Here is a 21996-nt window from a genome sequence, read left to right as displayed (position 1 = left end):
TCTGTCCCATTCTCTTCACTCTCATGGCTCTCAGCTTAGTTCAAGTTTGAATCTCTCCATCACCTTATCTATTATGGTTGGCTGCTAATTAGCCTCATGTTTCTTCACACTCAAATCAATTCTTCACATAGCCATTTTTCCCAAAGTACAAGTTTGACTATGGCATTCTTCTACTCAGTAGACTCCAGTGCCTTTGTATTACTTCCAGGATCCACTATAAAATACTCTGTTTACTCTAAAGCCCTTTCCAACCTGGTCCCTTCTTTCCTTTTTACTCTTCTTACACTTCGTGCATTCTGTGATCCAACTATACACCTCCTGACTCTGAGACTTTTTCATTTCATCACCCTCATGCCTGGAATACTCTTCCTCCTCACCTTTACTGCTTACTTTCACTGATTTCCCACATGACCCACTTCAAATCCTCCCTTCTGGATGAGTCCTTTCTATTGCTGTTACCTTCCCTCTGTGATTACTTTGTACTTTTTCTGCATATATTTTGTATACATATAGTTTATTTACATGTTGTCTCCACATTAGAATATGAGTTCCTCAATAATCTATTATTCAATGAAACTGAAAACTAAGGGCCAGAATTATGCCATGGGGATATTTACAATAAGATCTGGGATAAAGTAAAGTTGTTTAGTATCACCAGTATTATTTGATGTAATTCTAGTAATGTTAGCTCTAGCAATAAGACAGGAAAAAGAAATGAAGGGAATTAGCATAGGCAAAGAGGAAATAATGTGATCATTTTTTGTTGATGATATAATTCTTTACTTAGAGAACCCCATCGTGTCAACTAAAATTTAATTGAAATGATCACCTTAGCAATGGTGTGCGATATAAAATAAATCTACATCAGTCATAAGAATTTCTGTATGTTACCACCAAATGCCAGCAGGATGTCTGAGATAGACTTTAAACTTGGTTCTTACAGATTCCAAGTCTAACACCTGGAGCACTGTGTACCATCTAGCTGTTTATTGCCTTCCTCTTCCCAGAACATTCCAGGAACCAATTCCAGTTACTTCGTGCAGCCTCCCAAAGTTTCTCATCAAAGCATCCGGGATTATGGGATTATTAGGCCTTACAAGACAGTGTCACATGGGGAATTTAGAGATGAAGTTGGGTTGGGGAAATACGAATTCAGTTTGGGAAATGGAAGTTAGGTAAGAAATCAGAATAGGAGATATAAATTTGAGTCATTTGCATAGAGGTGATATTTGAAGCCATGAGAAATTATGGATGGTTGATGCAAGAGAACAGAGAGAAGAAAAAAGAGAGGGTTAATGATAAGATTGAAACTTAGGGAATATAGTTAGGTGAAAGGAAAAAGAAGAGAAGCCTTTGAAAGACACAGATAAGAAGCAAGTGGTTGGACATGTAAGAGAAGAACAAGAGAAGTGTTAGGTCACTGAAACTAAGAAGGGAAAAGAGTTGGGAAAAATCTTTACCAAGAACTGGAGAATGAATGAGTTATTTTAGGTTATTTAATATGATTTAGCAGTATTTAGCAGTAATGAAATAACAGAAATGAAAATCTGAGCAAATTCATGGTTAAGTGGTAGAGGGATTCTGCTATCAGTGAAAGACATTAAGAGAGAGATGGTATTTTTGAAAAGCAATTCTTTTTTTCTTAATAAGTTTTTTCCAATTATATGTAAAGATAGTTTTTCAACATTCATTTTTGTAAAATTTTGAGTTCCAAATTTTCTTCCTGCTCTCCCCCCTCCCCAAGATAGCAAGCAATCTGATATAGGTTATACATGTACAATCATGTTAAATGAATGAAAAGGAATTCTTAAAGCATTATAAAATAATCATGACTGTCCATTGTGGAAATTTGTTTTATTCAACTTTGTAATTTGTTCCAAATAAATAAAAAATGTAGCCAAGATCAGAAGGAAAGCAGAAAATTGGGGAAACACTTTAGATAATTTCTCATATAAAGGTCTCATTCCTCAAATATGTAAATGTCTTTGACAAATCTATAAGACTACAAGTCATTCCCCAATTGATAAATGGTCAAAGTCAGTTTTCCAATGAAGAAATCAAAGCAATTTATGGTTATATAAAAATGCTCTAAATCATCATTGATTAGAGAAATGCCAATTAAAACAATCTTGAGATATCATTTTACACCTGTCAGATTGGCTAAAACAATTGAAAAGGAAAGTGACAAATGTTGGAGGGGATGTGGAAAAATTGGGACACTATTTCACTGTTGGTGGAATTGTGAACTGATCCAACCATTTTGCAGAGGAATCTGGAATTATGCCTAAAGAGTTATTAAACTGAGATGGAGCCAAGAAGACAAAGTAAAGGCAGGGACTCTCCTGAGCTCTCCCCCAAACCCTTCCAAATACCTTTCAAAATGACTCGAAACAAATTCTAGAGCAACAGAACCTACAAAAAGACAGAGTGAAACAAATTTCCAGCCCAGGACAACTTGGAAGTTTGGCAGGAAAAGTCTGTTCCACCAGGGTGAGAAAGGAGTGCAGTCCAGCACAGGCCATGCCAGTTTAAATCAGGCCCCAGCAAACCTGGAGTAGGAGGGGCACTGAATCACTGGCAGCAGTAGTGGTTTCCAGACCTCTTAGCCGACAGACTCCCAATACAACTTAGAAGGTCAGCAGGAAAGGTCTGTTGCACCTAGGTGAGAGTGGAATGGAGTGCAGTCCAGCACATGCCATGCCAGCACAGCCCTGACCCCAACAAACCAGGAGCAGGACTTGGATGTGACTAAATCAACAGTAGCAGTAGCTGCTTCTGGAGCTCTCAGCCCACAGACAGTAAAGGGCTCAAACAACTAGTCAGAAAGAGAGTACAGGGGTCTTTTTTTCTAGCACTGAGTCAGGACTCTGTTGCTTTGCCCATACTTGGATCTGGGTCCTGGGTGGCAATCCCAGGGTGAGCTTGCAGCCACAGTGGGGTGGGGGACAGTTCTTCACAGTTCCAGGGCAGAAAAGAGTGCTTGTGGTCACTCACAGACCACAGCACAGGCCAGGAGAGTAGTAAACACTAAAGTTAAAAAAAACCTTAGGTCATACTGTGTTGGAAGAACTGAAAACTTACAGGTCCCTTGAAGTATCTCTGAAAACAGCTTTAGTTTATTTTTCTTGAGTTTTTTTCTTGTGTATATTTTCTTTCACAACATGACTATTATGAATATGTTTTGCAAGACTGCACATGTATAACCTAAATCAAAGTGCTTGCCTTCTCAATGGTGGGGGGAGGGAGCCAGGGGGAGGCATGGAGAGGGAGGAAGAGAGAGAATTTGGAACTCAAAGTTTTAAAATGAATGTCGAAATTGTTTTTATATGTAACTGTGGAAAAAATAGTAAACAAAAGCTTAAAATAAAAAAATTAAAATTAAAAAACTGTCAGAATTTAAAAAAAAATTAAAATGGTTCTAACTTGAGCACCATGACTTCTCTTCACTTCTGGCATTTCTCATCTACACAACTTGTGTGGCACCCTTGGCACCACATTGCCTTGTGATGAATATGCTGTATCTTAACATTTATTTAGCTCTTCACAGGTTTTCTCCCAAGCCACACTATAAATTCCTTGAGACCAGGGACTGAGTTCATGCTTGATGCTTATGCACAGATAACATAGGAAATTAAATTCTTAAAATAAATTTTAAAAAATGTTATTCAATTGCCTGTACCCTTTGATGCAGCAATAGCACTATGAGGTGTATTTCCAAAGATGATTATGGAAAAAGGAGAAGAACCTATATGTTCTAAAATATTTATAGCAGCTCTCTTTGTAGTGACAAAGAACTGGAAATTGCAGGGATGCCTGTCAATTGGGGAATAGCTGAACAAGTTGTGGTTTAGGATTGTGATGGAATACTATTGTACTATAAGAAATGATGAACTTAATGATCTTAGAAAAACTTACATGAAATACTGAAGACCAAAATGAGCAGAACCAAGAGAACATCGCATGCAGCAATGGCAGTATTGTTTTAATAATGACTTTGAGCAAATGAGTTATTTGGTCTATCATAAATAACCAAATTAACTACAAATGACATATGAAGGAAGACACTATCTGCATCCAGAGAAAGAACTGATAAATAGAAGTATGTATAGAATGATTTTATACACACACACACACATACACACACACATACACACACTTGTGTTTAATGTAGCCACACACACACATTTGTGTTTAATGTAGCTATCTCTAGGGCAGAGTCGGGGGAGACAAGGGAAGAAAAAAATAAAACAAATACATAATGGCTTTATTATATATTTAAAAGGAATATCAAGTTGAACATGATAGATTTACAGTTTCATGTGCAATCATTTTTTAAATTATATTATATTATGGAAATTCTTGTTTTATTCCGTAAGTTAAAATAAATAAATTTTTTAAAAAGGAACCATTTGGCACTGCAAAGGACTTTGGTGGTGAATACTTTCTATTTTGGGTTGTAAGTAGCTGTTACTGCTGAGGGGAGAGAGGCTAACTGCAAAGGCAGTTGCTACGGCTGCTTTCTTGGTTTATTAAGTCTTCTGTTATTCTAAGAACTCAGAGATAGCTCAGGCTGGGGGACCACCTGCTGGCTTTCATTGTTCCCACAGTGGTCTGATACAGGGCAAAGTCTAATCTCTGCCCTCCTCCTCAGAGTGTTACAACTTTCTTATGTTGGGTTTGAGTAATGTACCTGTGGGCTTGCTTCTAGTTATTGTTCTAGTAGGCTGCTGCTGTACCTAGCCACTATCAGCCAGTAGGAGAATTCTGTATGTTTTTGGTGACAACTTTAGACACCCATTTATTATGGATTTTTTCCCCTGGTTTTCTGCTTCAGGCTTCATACTGGGCTGGGGGTGGAACTGAGACCCTACTCTTCTCCTAGGGTCAGAGCCATTTTGCTTTTGAGTTTTCCCCTTGCTTACTATACATCATAGGGGCTGAGACCACTCTGTACCCTGAAATACTATCCATAGGTACAGATCCCCTTCTCAATGAGCTCTATGACTAAGAACTAGGTCATGAGCAATAGAGATGCCACTTGACACCTATCTCTGAATCCTAAACAATATTGGACTTCTTTCTGCAAGATTTGGGACCTTCTCATGCCTTGGTACATAACATCTCCCTGTGCTGGAATGCTATGTGCAGCCATTTTTGGCTGTACTCTGTCCACAGTGTCCATAGACTTGCTTGTCTCACTCCCTGTGCCAGTGTAGGCTAGAAATATGACTTGCTGTGATTTTTTTTTTCTTGATTTCTCAATAAGGACACAGTCTGGTGCATTTTCTAGATACTTGTGAAGAAGTGGGGGAGTGGGAAGGGCAGTTCTGCTATATTTCTTCCTGCTACTATGCCATAATAGTTCTCTTTATCATTTTTATGGCTTAATAATATCCTATTACATTCATAAAATTTGTTCAACCATTCCCAGTATAGGAGTACCCAATTTATTTCCATTGTTGGTTACTACAAAAATGCCACAATGAACATTTTAGTGTATATCAGGGTGTGATTTTCTTGAAGAGTAGATCATAACTCCTATGTACCTAGGCATAAAAGATTTGCCCTATGTGTATTGAAAGGAGGAAGATGAGAAGGGATTGAATATTTCCGAGGCATATGAGATGGCCCTTCATTAAAGATGAGTGCAATTTAAACTGTCATCTCTTTATATTAGCTCTCTTTTGCTGATTCTTTCTTTCTTGATTTGACTTTATTCTCTCTACCAAGGTTTTTGATTTGCCCAGCTGAAGTCCTTCACCTTATTGTTTTTACTTCTTTTGGCTTACTCTCTCTTTTTTCCAGGCTGGACCTGTTAACCTAACCTAGCAACATACAGCTTTACTCTACTTCTGAAATTTAAGGAGGAACACTTACAACGATTTGGCTTACCACTGTGAATAAGGAACATGCAATACTAATGTGGTAGCTATGCCATGACTTCAGTGGCTTGTGTTCAGGTAGTAACTTTGGGTATGAAATGCACAGTAACCAATGCAGTATTTAATTTTAAAAGATGTATGCCAACTTCTACATAGGGTCATAGATTTAGGGTTGGAAAGGATCATCCAGTCTCCATTTTATAGATGAGGAAAATAAGGCTCAAATAAAGTGAGTCACTTGCCCAGGGTCACATAATTAGTAAGAGGATTCGAGCACTTTATAATTGCTTGTATGATTTTCCCATGAAATCCCCCACAGAAATATCCTAGAAATGTTTTGTTGAAAGTTGCTTTTTATGTCTCTAAATAAATGTTTTATTCCTTTGGCTAGATATAAAACTATTATATCAGCAATATCCCATCAGCGAATTTATGTGTTCTTTAGTCAATGCAACAACCTTCTGGAGTGCAGAGGTGGATGTGTGAAAAAAATCACTGGTGAATTACCATACATTAATAAGTCCAGAGTAGCTGAAATTTCACTGGAAGCTTATTGCCTGATAAAGAAATTATTATAATGGATATGGCTAATTAAAGTCAGAATCGTCTGAACAAAACTAAAAAAGTAAAATCTGCCTTCATCACTACAACTGGAATTATACTACTTCCTGAAGTCTTCTAAAGAACTTGAGGATCTATAGGTGCTTCCATCAGTCCTTAAGGTGGCATTATTCATGAATATTGTCAGGTCATTTATCACAAATAGCTAATTCTTATTGGACATAAATCTCTTAGACATATTTCAAGACCTATATGCATTCTAGTTCCTGAGATGCTTGAATACTACTTATTCAGTTCCAGATATAATACTCCAAGTATTTTAATACTTTCTTGATTTTTATGGTGCTTTATAATTTTTTAAAGATTTGTTATAGAGAGGATTTCATTTTGATCAGATAAGTTCACAAATAAAACCCCACATTTTCTCTCCATAAACTCAGGAACAACCATTCCTTTCTGGGTTAGGTTCAGGTAATTAAAGGTAATCCCTTAATGTAAACTTTGAAAACAACACAGATTAAATGTAAGACCTATTGTATCCATTTCTAAAAATAACTTTTAGTGACCTTCAAATTTTAATACCTATTACTGTTAGGTATATTCTATTAGGTATTTCTCCTCATTTTATTTTTCTTCTTTCTATCTCTTAACATCAAATCTATTTCACTACATTTTCCAATTTTGAAGTGAATAGCATTGTAAATTATTTTCCCCAGATGCTAGCTGTAATAGGCTGGGCCTGGCCCTGTTAAATTAGGCCCCCAAACTGGAATGAATTGAAAGAAATTTAACTCATATAACATTTAACAAAAAGAAGCTTATTTAGACATTGCAAGGAAAGAATGTTCAGAGTTGGAAGTTTTATCTGGGATAAAACTGATTCATCTGAACACAGCTTTCCAGTCTTGTTCATGATGCTGGTCTATGGTCTGAAATGTAAGAGAGGGACCTCAGGCCATTGTCCTGGATATTTTGTACCTAGGTGACCAACGAGCTACATAAATGAGTTAATACTTAGATCCCTGAGCCAATCAAATGTCAAATGGTTTCAGTATCTTTTAAGGAAAAACATGGGATGGAGTAAGACAAAGGAATACCTAGAATATTGCTCACCCCTGCCCCCATATTCCACCAATTTGTGGTAAGGTCCTTAAGGTCTTTTAGAGGACTACATAAGGTGACTTTAGCACTGTAATTGGTTAACCCTGACCTCAGGGATCCCTGAGAATACAAGAAGTCTGATATAGGCAGAACTGAATGAGGAAAATAACATCAAAATAAAAAGATAGCAAAAAACAAAACAAAAAACCAAAGAGTACAGAATTCCCTTGAAGGAATGTCTTGAATATGGGTTAATGAAAACCAGAAGTCCCAGGTTTTGCCCTCCCTTTTGGAAGGACTGAATCATGTTTCTAAATTATCTGGTCCAGGTGGTAGGTCATTCCAAATCTTTGCCATTCACAATGGTTTTTCCAGGTGAAGCTATGTATGGAAGTAGTATCAGAAATGTCATGGCTATAATGAAGGAAGTGATACTACTCACATAGTTACCTATCCTCATCAAAAGTCGGGTATTACTACCCATTTAGTATTCCCTTTTCCACCAATCCATATCCCCTTTCCTCTGGGTGAGATCTCTTCCATGGTGGGGAGAAGCCAAGTCTTCGACCCAGTAGTCACTTCTAGAAGGCTGCCTACCTTCTTCCATGGGGGCTGGTTATACCCTTTCACCTCCCTTTTGTTACCAGTTAGCAAGCTATCTCCCAACAGACACTCCTTGGTACTCCAAGTACTATTCTGCCTCTTCTAGGGCCAACTCTTCTGCCCACTGTATTAATGAAATATATCCAATCTGATAAGGACATAAATCCTTTACAACAAATTTATGAAGCACTAGTCTTTCTTGTAATATTACTTGGGAGAGAGACTGAAGATTGTAACTTAAATTAGACCATCTCTCCCTAAGGATTTTTATGCATTCATATAATCTATGTTATATATTCATTTTAGAGATTTATACATTTTATACATCACAAAGGAGGTTTTATACATTCCATAAGAATTAAGACTATAAATTAACATCATTAGCCAGTTTACTAATAGATATAACATAATTCAAAAATAGATATAACAATTCAAAGAAAAAGGACAATTAAAAAAAGATAGTTAACTCCCTTAATAATAGAACATTTCCAAAATACCTGGGTAGGCAATATTATATTTCTTAATTAGATTTATAAAACTTGAAAATATAAAAATTGAGTTTGGTACATAATTGCAGGAAATAGCTAAAAGTCTAATCTTTGCCATTTGGACTTTATTTCCTTGTGTAGTTAGAAATCTCTGCTCTTATATCAGCACCAGCTGTAATTATTTTTGATACAGTGACTCCCTTCTAGATCTTCCTACTTTTTGGTAATATAGATTGTTGGGAATTTTATAAGGAAGTAACCAATTAGAGGCAAATCCTGTTTTGCTTATTTCTTCTTTTTCCCCCCTTTTGTCATCTAAGAACACATGCTCATGTAACTGTGAAAAAAAGTCGTCCTGCTTGCCCTGGATATAAAAAATCAGGAACAAATTTGTTTTAATATGTATGTGTGTGTGTATATATATATATATATATATATATATATATATATATATACATATTATATATTATATATATATGAATAAATTGCTTTTACAGAGACATCAGATAAATACATTTTGTCTATTTTGTTTGAATAATTTTAGGATATTTTTTTCATTGATCTTTGTATTTCAAAAGACAGATTTAGGCTAACATGCCACTAAAGGGGCAGAAGGTAAGGAATAGTGAAAAAAATTAGAAGTAAACAAGAAAATCAGGGCTAACTCCATTTCTTTATTACACTGGCAACCATTTTGAATGTAAATTGATTTACTTCTATATTTAACAAGTTTTTTTTAAATAAATGTTGAGCAATGATAGAGATGCAAAATTAGATGGGCAAAGTAAAGAACTCATCACCTTTTAAAAAATCATCATTTATTTATTTAATATTTTTAGTTTTCAGCATTAATTTTCAAAAGAGTTTGAATTACAAATTTTCTCCCCACTTCTACCCTCCCCCCTACTCCAAGATGGCATATATTCTGGTTGCCTCATTCCCCAGTCAGTCCTCCCTTCTGTCACCCCACTCCCTCCATCCCCTTTTCCATTACTTCTTGTAGGGCAGGATAGATTTCTATGCCCCATTGCCTGTATATCTTATTTCCTACTTGCATGCAAAAACTTTTTTTTTGAACATCTGCTTTTAAAACTTGGAGTTCCAAATTCTCTCCCCTCTTCCCTCCCTACCCACCCTCCCTAAGAAGGCAAGCAAATCAACATAGGCCACATGTGTATCATTATGTAAAACTCTTCCACAATACTCATGTTGTGAAAGGCTAACTATATTTTGCTCCTTCCTAACCTTCCCCCTTTATTGAATTTTCTCCCTTGACCTGGTCCCTTTTCAAAAGAGTTTGTTTTTGATTACCTCCTCACCCTATCTGCCCTCCCTTCTATCATCTCCCCTTTTTTATCTTCTTCCTCCTTCTTTCCTGTGGGGTAAGATACCCAATTGAGTGTGTATGTTATTCCCTCCTCAGGTCAAATCCAATGAGAGCAAGATTCACTCATTCCCTCTCACCTGCCCCCTTTTCCCTTCCAACAGAACTACTTTTTCTTGCCACTTTTATGTGAGATAATTTACCCCATTCTATCTCTCCCTTTCTCCCTCTCAATATATTCGTCTCTCATCCCTTAATTTGATTTTTTTTTTGGATATCATCCCTTCATCTTCAACTCACACTGTGCCCTCTGTCTATATGTGTGTGTATTTATATATATATGTATATGTATATATATGTGTGTGTGTGTGTGTGTGTGTATACACATATACACACATACACACACATATATTTATATATATTTATATACACACACTCACACATATATATTGTGTGTATATATATATATGTATATATATAAATATATGTATGTATGTATGTATGTATATTCCCTTCAGCTACCCTAATACTGAGGTCTTATGAATCGCACACATCATCTTTCCATGTAGGAATGTAAACAAAACAGTTCAACTTTAGTAAGTCCCTTGTGATTTCTCTGTCTTGTTTACCTTTTCATGTTTCTCTTGATTCTTGTGTTTGAAAGTCAAATTTTCTATTCAGCTCTGGTCTTTTCACTGAGAAAGTTTGAAAGTCCTCTATTTTATTGTAAATCCATATTTTGTCTTGGAGCATGATACTCAGTTTTGCTGGGTAGGTGATTCTTGGTTTTAATCCTAGCTGCATTGACCTCTGGAATAACATATTCCAAGTCCTTTGATCCCTTAAGGTAGAAGCTGCTAGATCTTGTGTTATTCTGATTGTTTTCCCACAATACTCAAATTGTTTCTTTCTGGCTGTGTGCAGTATTTTCTCCTTGATCTGAGAGCTCTGGAATTTGGTGACAGTATTCCTGGGAGTTTTCTTTTTGGGATCTTTTTCAGGAGGCTATCGTTGGATTCTTTCAATTTCTATTTTACCCTCTAGCTCTAGAATATCAGGGCAGTTTTCCTTGATAATTTCTTGAAAGATGATATCTAGGCTCTTTTTTTGATCATGGTTTTCAAGTAGTCCAATAATTTTTCAATTATCTCTCCTGGATCTATTTTCCAGGTCAGTGGTTTTTCCAATGAGATATTTCACATTGTCTTCAATTTTTCATTCCTTTGGTTCTGTTTTATAATGTCTTGATTTCTCATAAAGTCACTAGCTTCCACTTTCTCCAATCTAATTTTTAAGGTATTATTTTCTTCATTGGTCTTTTGGACCTCCTTTTCCATTTGGCTAATTCTGCCTTTCAAGGCATTCTTCTCCTCATTGGCTTTTTGGACCTCTTTTGCCATTTGGGTTAGTCTATTTTTTAAGGTGTTATTTTCTTCAGTATATTTTTTTTTTGGTTCTCCTTTAGCAAGTCATTGACTTGTTTTTCATGGTTTTCTCACATCACTCTTATTTCTCTTCCCAATTTTTCCTCTACTTCTCTTACTTGCTTGTCCAAATCCTTTTTGATCTCTTCCATGGCCTGAGACCAGTTCATGTTCTTCTTGGAGGCTTTCGATGTAGGCTCTTTGACTTTGTTGACTTCTTCTGGCTGTACATTTTGGTCTTCTTTGTCACCAAAGAAAGATTCCAAAGTCTGAGTATGAATCTGAGTCCACTTTCACTGCCTGGCCATGTTCCTAGACAACTATTTGACTCTTGAGTTTTTCATCGGAGTATGATTGTTTGTAGAGTAGAGAGTACTTTGTCCCAAGCTTGAGGGGCTGCACTGTTGCTTTCAGAGCTATTTCTAAACAGCAAACTCTGCCACACCAGTGTTCCTCTTCCCCCAAGAACCACCAACCCAGATCCCGACTGAGATCTAAGCAGGCTCTGAACTCCTGCTCTGATATGCCACTTAATTCCTCCCACCAGGTGGGCTTTGGGCTGGAAGCAACTGCAGCTGTAGTTTTGTCCTCAGAGCTGCACCACGTCTGCTGCCCCCAGGGCAGTGGCTAAACTGCAAACTCCTTTCACTTTGTCCCTGCAGTTTTTCCCACTAACCTTCTCTGTTGTCTTTGGTGTTTGTGGGTTGAGAAGTCTGGTAACCATCACAGCTCACTGATTCAGGGCGCTAGGGCCTGTTCTGCCCAGTTCCTGGTCTGGTTGGTCTGGGCACAGCTCACGCTGGGCTCTGCTCCTCTCCTAGTATGATTCGATAGACCCTACCCAGCGACCATCTAGGCTGTCCTGGGCTGAAGCCCTGCTTCCTTCTGCTATTTTGTGGGTTCTGCAGTTCTAGAATTTGTTCAGAGCCAATTTTATAGGTTTTCAGAGGATCCTGGGGGAAAGCTTTAGGCAAGTCCCTGCTTTCTAGCCGCCATCTTGGCTCCACCCCTGAACTCATCACCTTTTGACCAGCAATTCATTGTATGTTCAAAACCCTCAGGGAACTCCACATGGAAGGGTACTTGAGTCTGACTTACAAATTAAAATCAAGTTCTTCTGACTACAGACCTGAGTTTAATTCTAGCCTCAGACACTAGCAAGTGACCCTAAGCAAGTCATCTTTTTTTTTTTTTTGGTGAAGGTACCAGAATAACATGATTTCACAAAATAATTTAATTGGTGTTCTGAGGCAAGCATGTATAATTGGGGATGACGAAACATGACTGAAAGACAAATTCTTCATTATCTTCTTTTCACGGTGTTGCTTATCAACAACAGTGCAAGTAAGCAATTAAAACAAACTTCGAAAAACCTAAAATCTCTGCTGCCTTCTAAGGTAAAGCTTACTGCTTAATTAAGAATTAAAGTTTTAAATGTTTTACCAGCTGTCATCTATGCTGGATCTTTACCACTACCCACACTGCTATATGCTCCTTCTAATACTTGTTCCACTGTCTGCTCTATCAGATTCAATTATTCAATCCCTGTGTGAGTACCTAAGCACTGCCGTAAGTGCTAATCTGTGCCACAAGAGGCCATTACTGGAGCCTGATTCAAACCTCTTGTGCCAGGGCACAAGCACCATGGGCATTGCTACTATTAACACCTGAGTGTCCCCCTATGCCTGCCCAGGTTATGCCAGCCAGTGTCACTGTCCTAGCTAGTCCATCATAGTTGATGAGATTAGAAACTGCCACATGACATGGCTCAGGAAACTCTGAGGGATTTTGTCTGATCATGCCATGGTTAGTATTCCTCTTTGCTGTCAATGGTCATCCTCTCTGGTGCAGGGAATTCAGGTGCTTGCTTCACTGAAGGAACCAGGAACTTCTGACATCTTTAACTCATAAGGTTTCCACCAAATGTAGGAATGTCCAACTCAGGATCTGCCACTTAGGATTTTCCCCTTAGGGAAAGAGATAAAAACAATCAATCAAAAAAGATAAAGCCAGAGACTTTTTTTTTCAGGTAAGTACATGTGCTCTGTCATGCTCAAATAGTAGCCATTCATGCCAGATAGGTAGGTTATCTGAGACCTGAACTCTGTATGAGCCCCTCAATTTAAATGAGAGACTGAGACAGCTACTGTTCCTAGTTTACAATTATAGAATGAGAGTAAATGCTGTTTCTCTTTTAAAATGTATATATCATCCTCCATGTGTGGCAAAACAACAGGAGAACAATAGGCACATTTTATCCATACCCCCAATTCCAGAAATGTTTCCGGACTCCTAATATGTAATAATAATAACAACAACAACAAATAATTAGCAAAAGAGAGCAAAGATGGCAAAGCAATCAAGTTAACTTTCGCAGTAGTTCCCTTTAAATAACTTTAAAATAGTGGATCGAATTGAATTTTGGAGTGGCAAAGCAAGTAAAAGGTCAAGGTTAGATATTTTTCCAGCCCAAGGCAACTTAGGTCGGAAGTAGAAGTATGTGACACTGAGGTGTGGGCTAGCTCATTGTGTAGCATGGTAGCAACACCAACTATGGATCTTACAGGTGGCGGTGACAGCAGTGGCAATTTTGGGAGCTCTCACCACCCAGACAGGGTATTGGGATTGGGCAACTAGTCAGAAAGACACTACAGGGGACCTCTGTGCTGACCCAGGTATAGGATTGTACCAGTGAGTAAACAACAGCAAAAGAACTTGACCATAAAAAGCTACTAGGTAACAGGGAAGGTCGAGTCAAACTTGGAAGAAGACAATAATGTAAAAACATCTACAAGCAAAGCCTGCAGGAAAAAATGCAGATTGTTCACCAGCCCATAAAGAATTCCCAGGAGAGCTAGGTAAAGAGTTAAAAGGAGCCAAAAAATGTTTTAAAAATCAAATAAGAGTGGTAGAGGAAAATGTGGGGAAGAAATGAGAACAACATAAGAATATTATGAAAAAAGAATTAATAGCTTGGTAAAATAGGTACAAAAATACTAAAGAAAATAGCACATTTAAAAAAAATTAGAATTGGCCAAATGGAAAAAGAATTCTGCTCACTAAAGAAAATAATCCCTTAAAATTTAGAATTATTGAGGTGAAACTTAATCACTCTGTGAGACATCAAGAAACAATAAAATAAAGTCTAAAGACTGAAAAGGCAAAAGAGAATGTGAAATACCTCATTTGCAAAACAAATGATCTAGAAAACAGATTGAGGGGAGATAATTGAAGAATTTTTGGACTATATGAAAGATTGAAAAAAATCAGAGCCTAGACACATTTTAAGAACCTCTAAAAGAAAATTGCCCACATATCATATAACCAGAGAGCAAAATAGAAATTACAAGAATCCACCAATCACCTCCTGAAAGCGATCCCAAAATGAAAACTCCCAGGAATATTATAACCAAATTCTGGAGCTCCTACATCAAAGAGAAAATACTGAATGCAGCCAGAAAGAAACTATCCAAATACCATGGAACCACAGTCAAATCACACAAGGTATGACAGCTACCATTATAAAGGAGTGGAGGGCTTGGTATATCATATTCCAGAATACAAAGGAGTTAGAGTTATATCCAAAATAACCTACACAGCAAAACGGAATATAATCTTACTCGGAGTAAGTGGATGTTTAATGAAATAGAGGACTTTCAATCAGTCCTGATGCAAAGGCCAGAGCTAAACAGAAAATTTGACATTCAAAGACAAGACTCAAAAGAAGCATATAAAGGTAAACATGAGTGACAAAATCATAAGAGACTTAGCAAGGTTAAGCTGTTTCCATTCCTATGTGGGAATATGATATATGTTACCCCTAAAAACTCTATTATCATTAGGGTAGTTAGAAGGAGTCTACTTAGAGAGCATGGGTATGATTCTACCATTTTAGGATAATCTCAAAAGAAAAATGGAAGGGTGAGAAAGAGGGATGCATAGGAGAAGGGGGAAGGGAGATGGGAAATGGGAAAAATTATCTCATAAAAGAGGTGTGCAAGGAAGAATTTTTGTAATGGAGGAGAAAGTGTGTGTGTGTAGTAAGCAGCACTTGAACCTCACTCTCATCTGAACTGGTTCAAAGAGGTAAGAATATATACATATGTATGTATGTATGTATGTATGTATCACATTGCTTGCTTTCTGAATGGCTATGGAAGAGACAGAAGGGAGGGAAAGAATTTTGAATTAAATTTTAAAAAGAATGTTAATTTAATAAAAATTGTAAGACATTGCTCTTTTAGTGCCTTTAGTGCCTTACACCAAACATTTCCAATGTTCTCTCAAATGACATATAAAAATTTCAAACAGTTTCTTCATCATAGTTACTAGACTCTCTTTGTTAAGGTCTCTTACCTTGGCTGGCTGTGTTCATATTCAATTGCAGGACTTAGCTTCTTTGTTATTTCAAAAAACAAACAAAAAAAACCACACACACTTAAATGCCAGCAGTTCTTTTCTCAATTACAAAAGATCTCATAGTAAGGTCCAAAGGACAAAACTCCTTACCAAGACAAGTCAAAAGCATATGTTAGTTAACTTCCTTAAAGTTCAGGTAGTTTTCTCATTTGTAGGCTTTCCTGGGAAAATGAGGAGGCAAAGACATTAAGTCTTAGCAAGGGCATGGCATTGGCATGCTAGGACATTGTTCTTTGTCTTTCCTTTTCTAAACAATCACTTTCAATCTCCAAAATTCAATCCATCTAAGCTGTTTTGAAAGGAACCAGAATTCTGAGGAAATCCTCTAGCAGAACTTGGAGGATGGTAAAATACCAGACCAGGGATTACACAGCTGGTGGGCCTAAATGATTTGGAACTCAAAATCTTATGGAAGTGAATGTTGAAAACTAAAAATAATTCAAAAGAAAAAATTAAAATTTATTTTATTTTCAATTTATGGAAGACAAGCATTTTCATAATGTAGTACAATAAAAAGATGATTTCACAAGAAAAACAGAAGAAGAATTTATAGTAATATAACTGTCTTCAAACACTTAATGCTAATAAATGCAAGGGAAGATAGCCTAGCCATATCAGATCTTAAATTATACTATAAAGCAGCAATCATCAAAACTATTTGGTACTGGCTAAGAAATAGAGTGGTAGATCAGTGGAATAAGTTAGGTAGTAGTCAATGACTATAGTAATCTACTGTTTTATAAACCCAAAGACTCTAGGTTCTGGGTTAAGAACTTACTATTTAAAAAAACTGCTGGGAAAACTAGAAAAGAGTATGGCAGAAACTAGGTATAGAACAATTTCTTATATCCTATGTCAAGATAGAGTCAAAATGGGTACATGATTTAGGCTTAAAGGCTGATATTATAAGCAAATTAGGAGAGCAAGAAATAGTTTGCCTGTCAGATTTATGGAGAATGGAAGCATTTATGACCAAACAAGAGATAGGGAACATTATGAAATGCAAAATGCATTATTTTGATTACATTAAATTAAAAAGTTTTTGCACAAACAAAGCCAATGCAACCAAGAGTAGAAGGGAAGTATAAAGCCAATGCAACCAAGAGTAGAAGGGAAGTATAAAGGGAAGTACAACTAGTGTCTCTGATAATTTCTCAAATATATATAGAGAGAGAACAGAGTCAAATTTATAGGAATACAAGTCATTCCCCAATTGATAAATGGTCAAAGGATATGAACAGACAGTTTTCAGATGAAAAAATTAAAGCTATCATCATATGAATAAATGGTCTATATCATTATTGATTAGCAAAATATAAATCAAACAACTCTGAAGGTACCACCTCACATCTATCAGATTGGCTAACATGACAAAACAGGAAAATGATAAGTGTTGGAGAAGATGTGGGAAAACTGGAACACTAATGCATTGTTAAGGAGTTTTGAACTGATCTAACCATTCTGCAGAGCAGTTTGGAGCTATGGCCAAAGGGCTATAAAACTATGCATACCCTTTGACACAGCAATACCACTTTTAGGTCTGTATCCCAAAGAGATCATACAAATAGGAAAAGGACCCACATGTACAAAAATATTTATAGTGTCTCTTTTTGTGGTGGCCAAGAATTGGACATGGAGGGAATGCCCATCAATTGAGGAATGGCTGAACAAGTTGTGGTATATGAATGCAATGGAATGCTATTGTTCCATAAGAAATTATGAGCAGGTGGACTTTAGAAAAACCTGGCAATATTTTGATGTATTAATGGTGAGTGAAGTGAGCAGAACCAGGAGAACATTGTATACAGTAACAGCAACATTGTGCGATGACTCACTTTGATAGGCTTACCTCTCCTCAGCAATACAGGCATCTAAGACAATTCCAAAAGACTCATGATAGAAATCTACATCCAGAGAAAGAACTATGGAATCTGAATGGAAATTGAAGCATACTATTTTCTCTCTTTTTTTGTTTGTTTTTTTTGTGGTTTCCCCCTTTGGTTCTAATTTTTCATTACAACATGTCTAATGTGGAAATATGTTTAATATTATTGTACATATATGGCCTATATCAGATTGCACACCATGTTATGGAGTGGGGAGCCTCAGGAGGGGGAGAAATTTTAGAACTCATAATCTTAGGGAAGTGAATGTTGAAAACTAATGAATAAATAAATAATTTTTTAAAAAGAGGATTGTTAGGGATTAGGGTGAGGCATGGCTGGAGTCATTCTGCGCTGAAATATTTGACTATATGAAACCCTCGTCAATCAGAACATTCAGTACCTGGGCAGAAGTGTTGTAGATTGAAAGGGTTAAGTAATTCCTAGGAGACAGTTAAGGTGAAGAGAAGAAATGATACTTCTCATGAGCTCAGATGTCCAAACATTAATGCAGAATATGAATAGTAATGTGATATGGGAGATAAATATGAGCTTATTGGTTTATGGACATGCAACTCACAGTTGGGATAAGAATATATACCTTATGAAAAAGGAACAGATAACATAAAAGGGTCAGGACTTGTAGGGTAAGTAGCTTTGCACACATAGAAGACGTTAACTTTGCTGAAATTCAGCAAGATGAGTGGGAAATACTATGTAGAGCAACTGGGTAAAGGTCGAAGGAGGAAGAAACAGAAGTCATAGAATGGTGGGACTATATTACAGAATACCGGGTTAGCTAGAGAAAAAGGACTGCTAGTTCCTGACATAGATCATAAAGCTCCTACTGAAGTAGTTACACCTGGGAACTTCATCTGACATGTCCTGAAAGTATCCTTTTGTTGTTAATTGTATACTTGAACCAACAATATGAAATGGCTGCTGTAAAAGCAAACATGATCTTAGACCATATAAAAAGAGATATGGTATTCAGAATAAGGAAGCCTGTAGTTGTGGTGGTTTCTGCCCTAATCAGATCACATGTGTGATATCATTATCAGTTCTAGAATATCAGAAAGGACAGTGGCAAGCTGAAGGATGTCCAGAGGATAGTTATTAGGAGGAATGGATTCTCCTAGGTATAGTGTAGGCTATACTTCATAAGGATTGATTAAAAGAACTGGAAATATCTAGCCTGGAGAAAAGAAGATTACATGATATTTCTGTTCATATAATTAAATGTTGCTCTCTGTAAGAAGATTTAAATTTGTTTCATATGGCTTTAGAAGGTAGTATTAGAAAAATTGAGTAGAGATTGTGAAGAGACAATTGGTAGTATTAATACAAGGAAAGTCCTCCTAATAGGTAAAATTGTCCAAAGTCTAAAGTGCCATCTCTGTTTCATTACAAGTCTTAATATGAAGGCTAAATGACTATTCATCAGGGATATTTTTTTAATATTTAATTTTTAGTTTATTTAATTTATTTAATATATTTAGTTTTTCAGCATTGATGTTCACAAGAGTTTGAATTACAAATTTTCTCCCCATTTCTACCCTCCTCCCCACTCCAAGATGGCGTATATTCTGGTTGCCCTGTTCCCCAGTCAGCCCTCCCTTCTGTCACCCCACTCCCCTCCCATCCCCTTTTCCCTTCCTTTCCTGTAGGGCAAGATAAATTTCTATGCCCCATTGCCTGTGTATCTTACTTTCTAGTTGCATGCAAAACTTTTTTTTTTGTTTTTGAACATCTGTTTTTAAAACTTTGAGTTCCAAATTCTCTCCCCTCTTCCCTTCCCACCCACCCTCCCTAAGAAGTCAAGCAATTCAACATGGCCACATGTGTATCATTATTGTAAAACCCTTCCACAATACTCATGTTGTGAAAGACTAACTATATTTTGCTTCTTCCTAACCTATCCTCCTTTATCCAGTTTTCTCCCTTGACCCTGTCCCTTTTCGAAAGTGTTTGTTTTTGATTACCTCCACCCCCATCTGCCCTCCCTTCTATCATCCCCCCTTTTTTATGTTCTTCCTCCTTCTTTCCTGTGGGGTAAGATACCCAATTGAGTATGCATGGTATTCCCTCCTCAGGTCAAATCTGATGAGAGCAAGATTCACTCATTCCCCCTCACCTGCCTTCTCTTCCTACAGAACTGCTTTTTCTTGCCACTTTTATGCTAGATAATTTACCCCATTCTATCTCTCCCTATCTCCCTCTCTCAATATATTCCTCTCTCATCCTTTAATTTGATTTTATTTCTTTTAGATATCATTCCCTCCTCTTCAACTCACCCCGTGCCCTTTCTCTCTCTCTCTCTCTCTCTCTCTCTCTCTCTGTATACACACACACACACACACACATACATATATACATACATACACACACATACACACACATATATATATACATATATATATATATGCATATTCCCTTCAGCTACCCTAATACTGAGGTCTCATGAATCATACACATCGTCTTTCCATGTAGGAATGTGTAGGAATGTAAACACAACAGTTCAACTTTAGTAAGTCCCTTGCGATTTCTTTTTCTTGTTCTTTTTCTTGATTACTTTTTCATGCTTCTCTTGATTCTTGTGTTTGAAAGTCAAATTTTCTATTCAGTTCTGGTCTTTTCACTCAGAGAGCTTGAAAGTCCTCTATTTTATTGAAATTCCATATTTTGCCTTGGAGCGTGATACTCAGTTTTTCTGGGTAGGTGATTCTTGGTTTTAATCCTAGCTCCACTGACCTCCAGAATATCATATTCAAAGCCCCTCTATCTCTTAATGTAGAAGCTGCTAGATCTTGTGTTATTCTGATTGTGTTTCCACAATACTCAAATTGTTTCTTTCTGGCTGCTTGCAGTATTTTCTCCTTGATCTGGGAGCTCTAGAATTTGGTGACAGTATTCCTAGGAGATTTCTTTTTGGGATCTATTTGAGGAGGCAATCAGTGGATTCTTTCAATTTCTATTTTGCCCTGTGGCTCTAGAATATCAGGGCAGTTTTCCTTGATAATTTCTTGAAAGATGATATCTAGGCTCTTTTTTTGATCATGGCTTTCAGGTAGTCTAATAATTTTTAAATTATCTCTCCTGGATCTATTTTCCAGGTCAGTGGTTTTTCTAATGAGATTTTTGACATTGTCTTCCACTTTTTCATTCCTCTGGTTCTGTTTGATAATATCTTGATTTCTCATCAAGTCACTAGCTTCCATTTGCTCCAATATAATTTTTAAGGTAGTATTTTCTTCCGTGGTCTTTTGGACCTCCTTTTCCATTTGGCTAATTCTGCCTTTCAAGGTATTCTTCTCCTCATTGGCTTTTTGGACCTCTTTTGCCATTTGGGTTAGTCTATTTTTTAAGGTGTTGTTTTCTTCAGTATATTTTTCAGTATTTTTTTGGTTCTCCTTTAGCAAGTCATTGACTTGTTTTTCATGGTTTTCTCACATCCTTCTCATTTCTCTTCCCAATTTTTCCTCTACTTCTCTAACTTGCTTTTCCAAATCTTTTTTGAGCTTTTCCATGGCCTGAGACCAGTTCATGTTTTTCTTGGAGGCTTTTGTCATAGGCCCTTTGACTTTGTTGACTTCTTCTGGCTGTATGTTTTGGTCTTCTTTGGCACCAAAGAAAGATTCCAAAGTCTGAGACTGAATCTGGGTGCGTTTTCGCTGCCTGGCCATGTTCCCAGCCTACTTACTTGACCCTTGAGTTTTTCAGCAGGATATGATGGCTTGTAGAGTAAAGACTACTTTGTTCCAAGCTTGAGGGGATGCGCTGTTGTTTTCAGAGCTATTACAGCCAGCTCTGCCACACCAGCACTCCTCCTTCCCCAAGAACCCCCAACCCAGACTGGACTCAGATCTTCAGCAGGCTCTGCACTCCTGCTCTGATCTGCCACTTAATTCCTCCCACCAGGTGGGCCTGGGGCCAGAAGCAACTGCAACTGTAGTTCTGTAGCTGCCCCTGGGTGGTGGCTGAACCATGAACTCTATCACCCTGTCCCCAGAAGCTTTTCCCACTAACCTTCTCTGTTGTCTTTGGTGCTTGTGGGTTGGGAGTTCTGGTAACTGCTGAAGCTTACTGATTAAGGGTGCTAGGCCCCGCTCTGCCCAGCTTCTGTTCTGGTTGGTCTGTGTGGCCCACGTTGGGCTCTGCTCTGCTCTGCTCCCAGCTCCATGCATGATAGATCTTACCCAGAGACCATCCAGGCTGTCCTGGGCTAGAGCCCTGCTTCCCTCCACTATTTTGTGGGTTCTGCAGTTCTTCTCTGTTGTCTTTGGTGTTTGTGGGTTGAGAAGTCTGGCAACT

General features: G+C 37.3%; 1 protein-coding gene across 5 annotated transcripts in view; it reads left to right on the top strand.

Moving 5' to 3' along the window:
- The window catches only part of TMEM117 (transmembrane protein 117), a 218274-nt gene that overhangs the window by 163166 nt on the left and 33112 nt on the right, over window positions 1–21996 (top strand). The window contains exon 7 of one of the 5 annotated variants that reach the window (XM_036761978.1): window positions 944–1017. The exons of the other annotated variants lie outside the window; for them this stretch is intronic. Coding sequence (XP_036617873.1) covers window positions 944–982 — 39 coding nt within the window. The 3' untranslated portion in view covers window positions 983–1017. Of the gene's footprint in view, window positions 1–943; window positions 1018–21996 lie in introns of those variants that run through there. 5 annotated transcript variants of the gene reach the window in all.

This window comes from Trichosurus vulpecula, chromosome 5 (genome assembly GCF_011100635.1).
Source record: "Trichosurus vulpecula isolate mTriVul1 chromosome 5, mTriVul1.pri, whole genome shotgun sequence".
NCBI classification, from domain to species: Eukaryota; Metazoa; Chordata; class Mammalia; order Diprotodontia; family Phalangeridae; genus Trichosurus; species Trichosurus vulpecula.
This window is presented reverse-complemented; position numbering and strand designations above follow the sequence as displayed.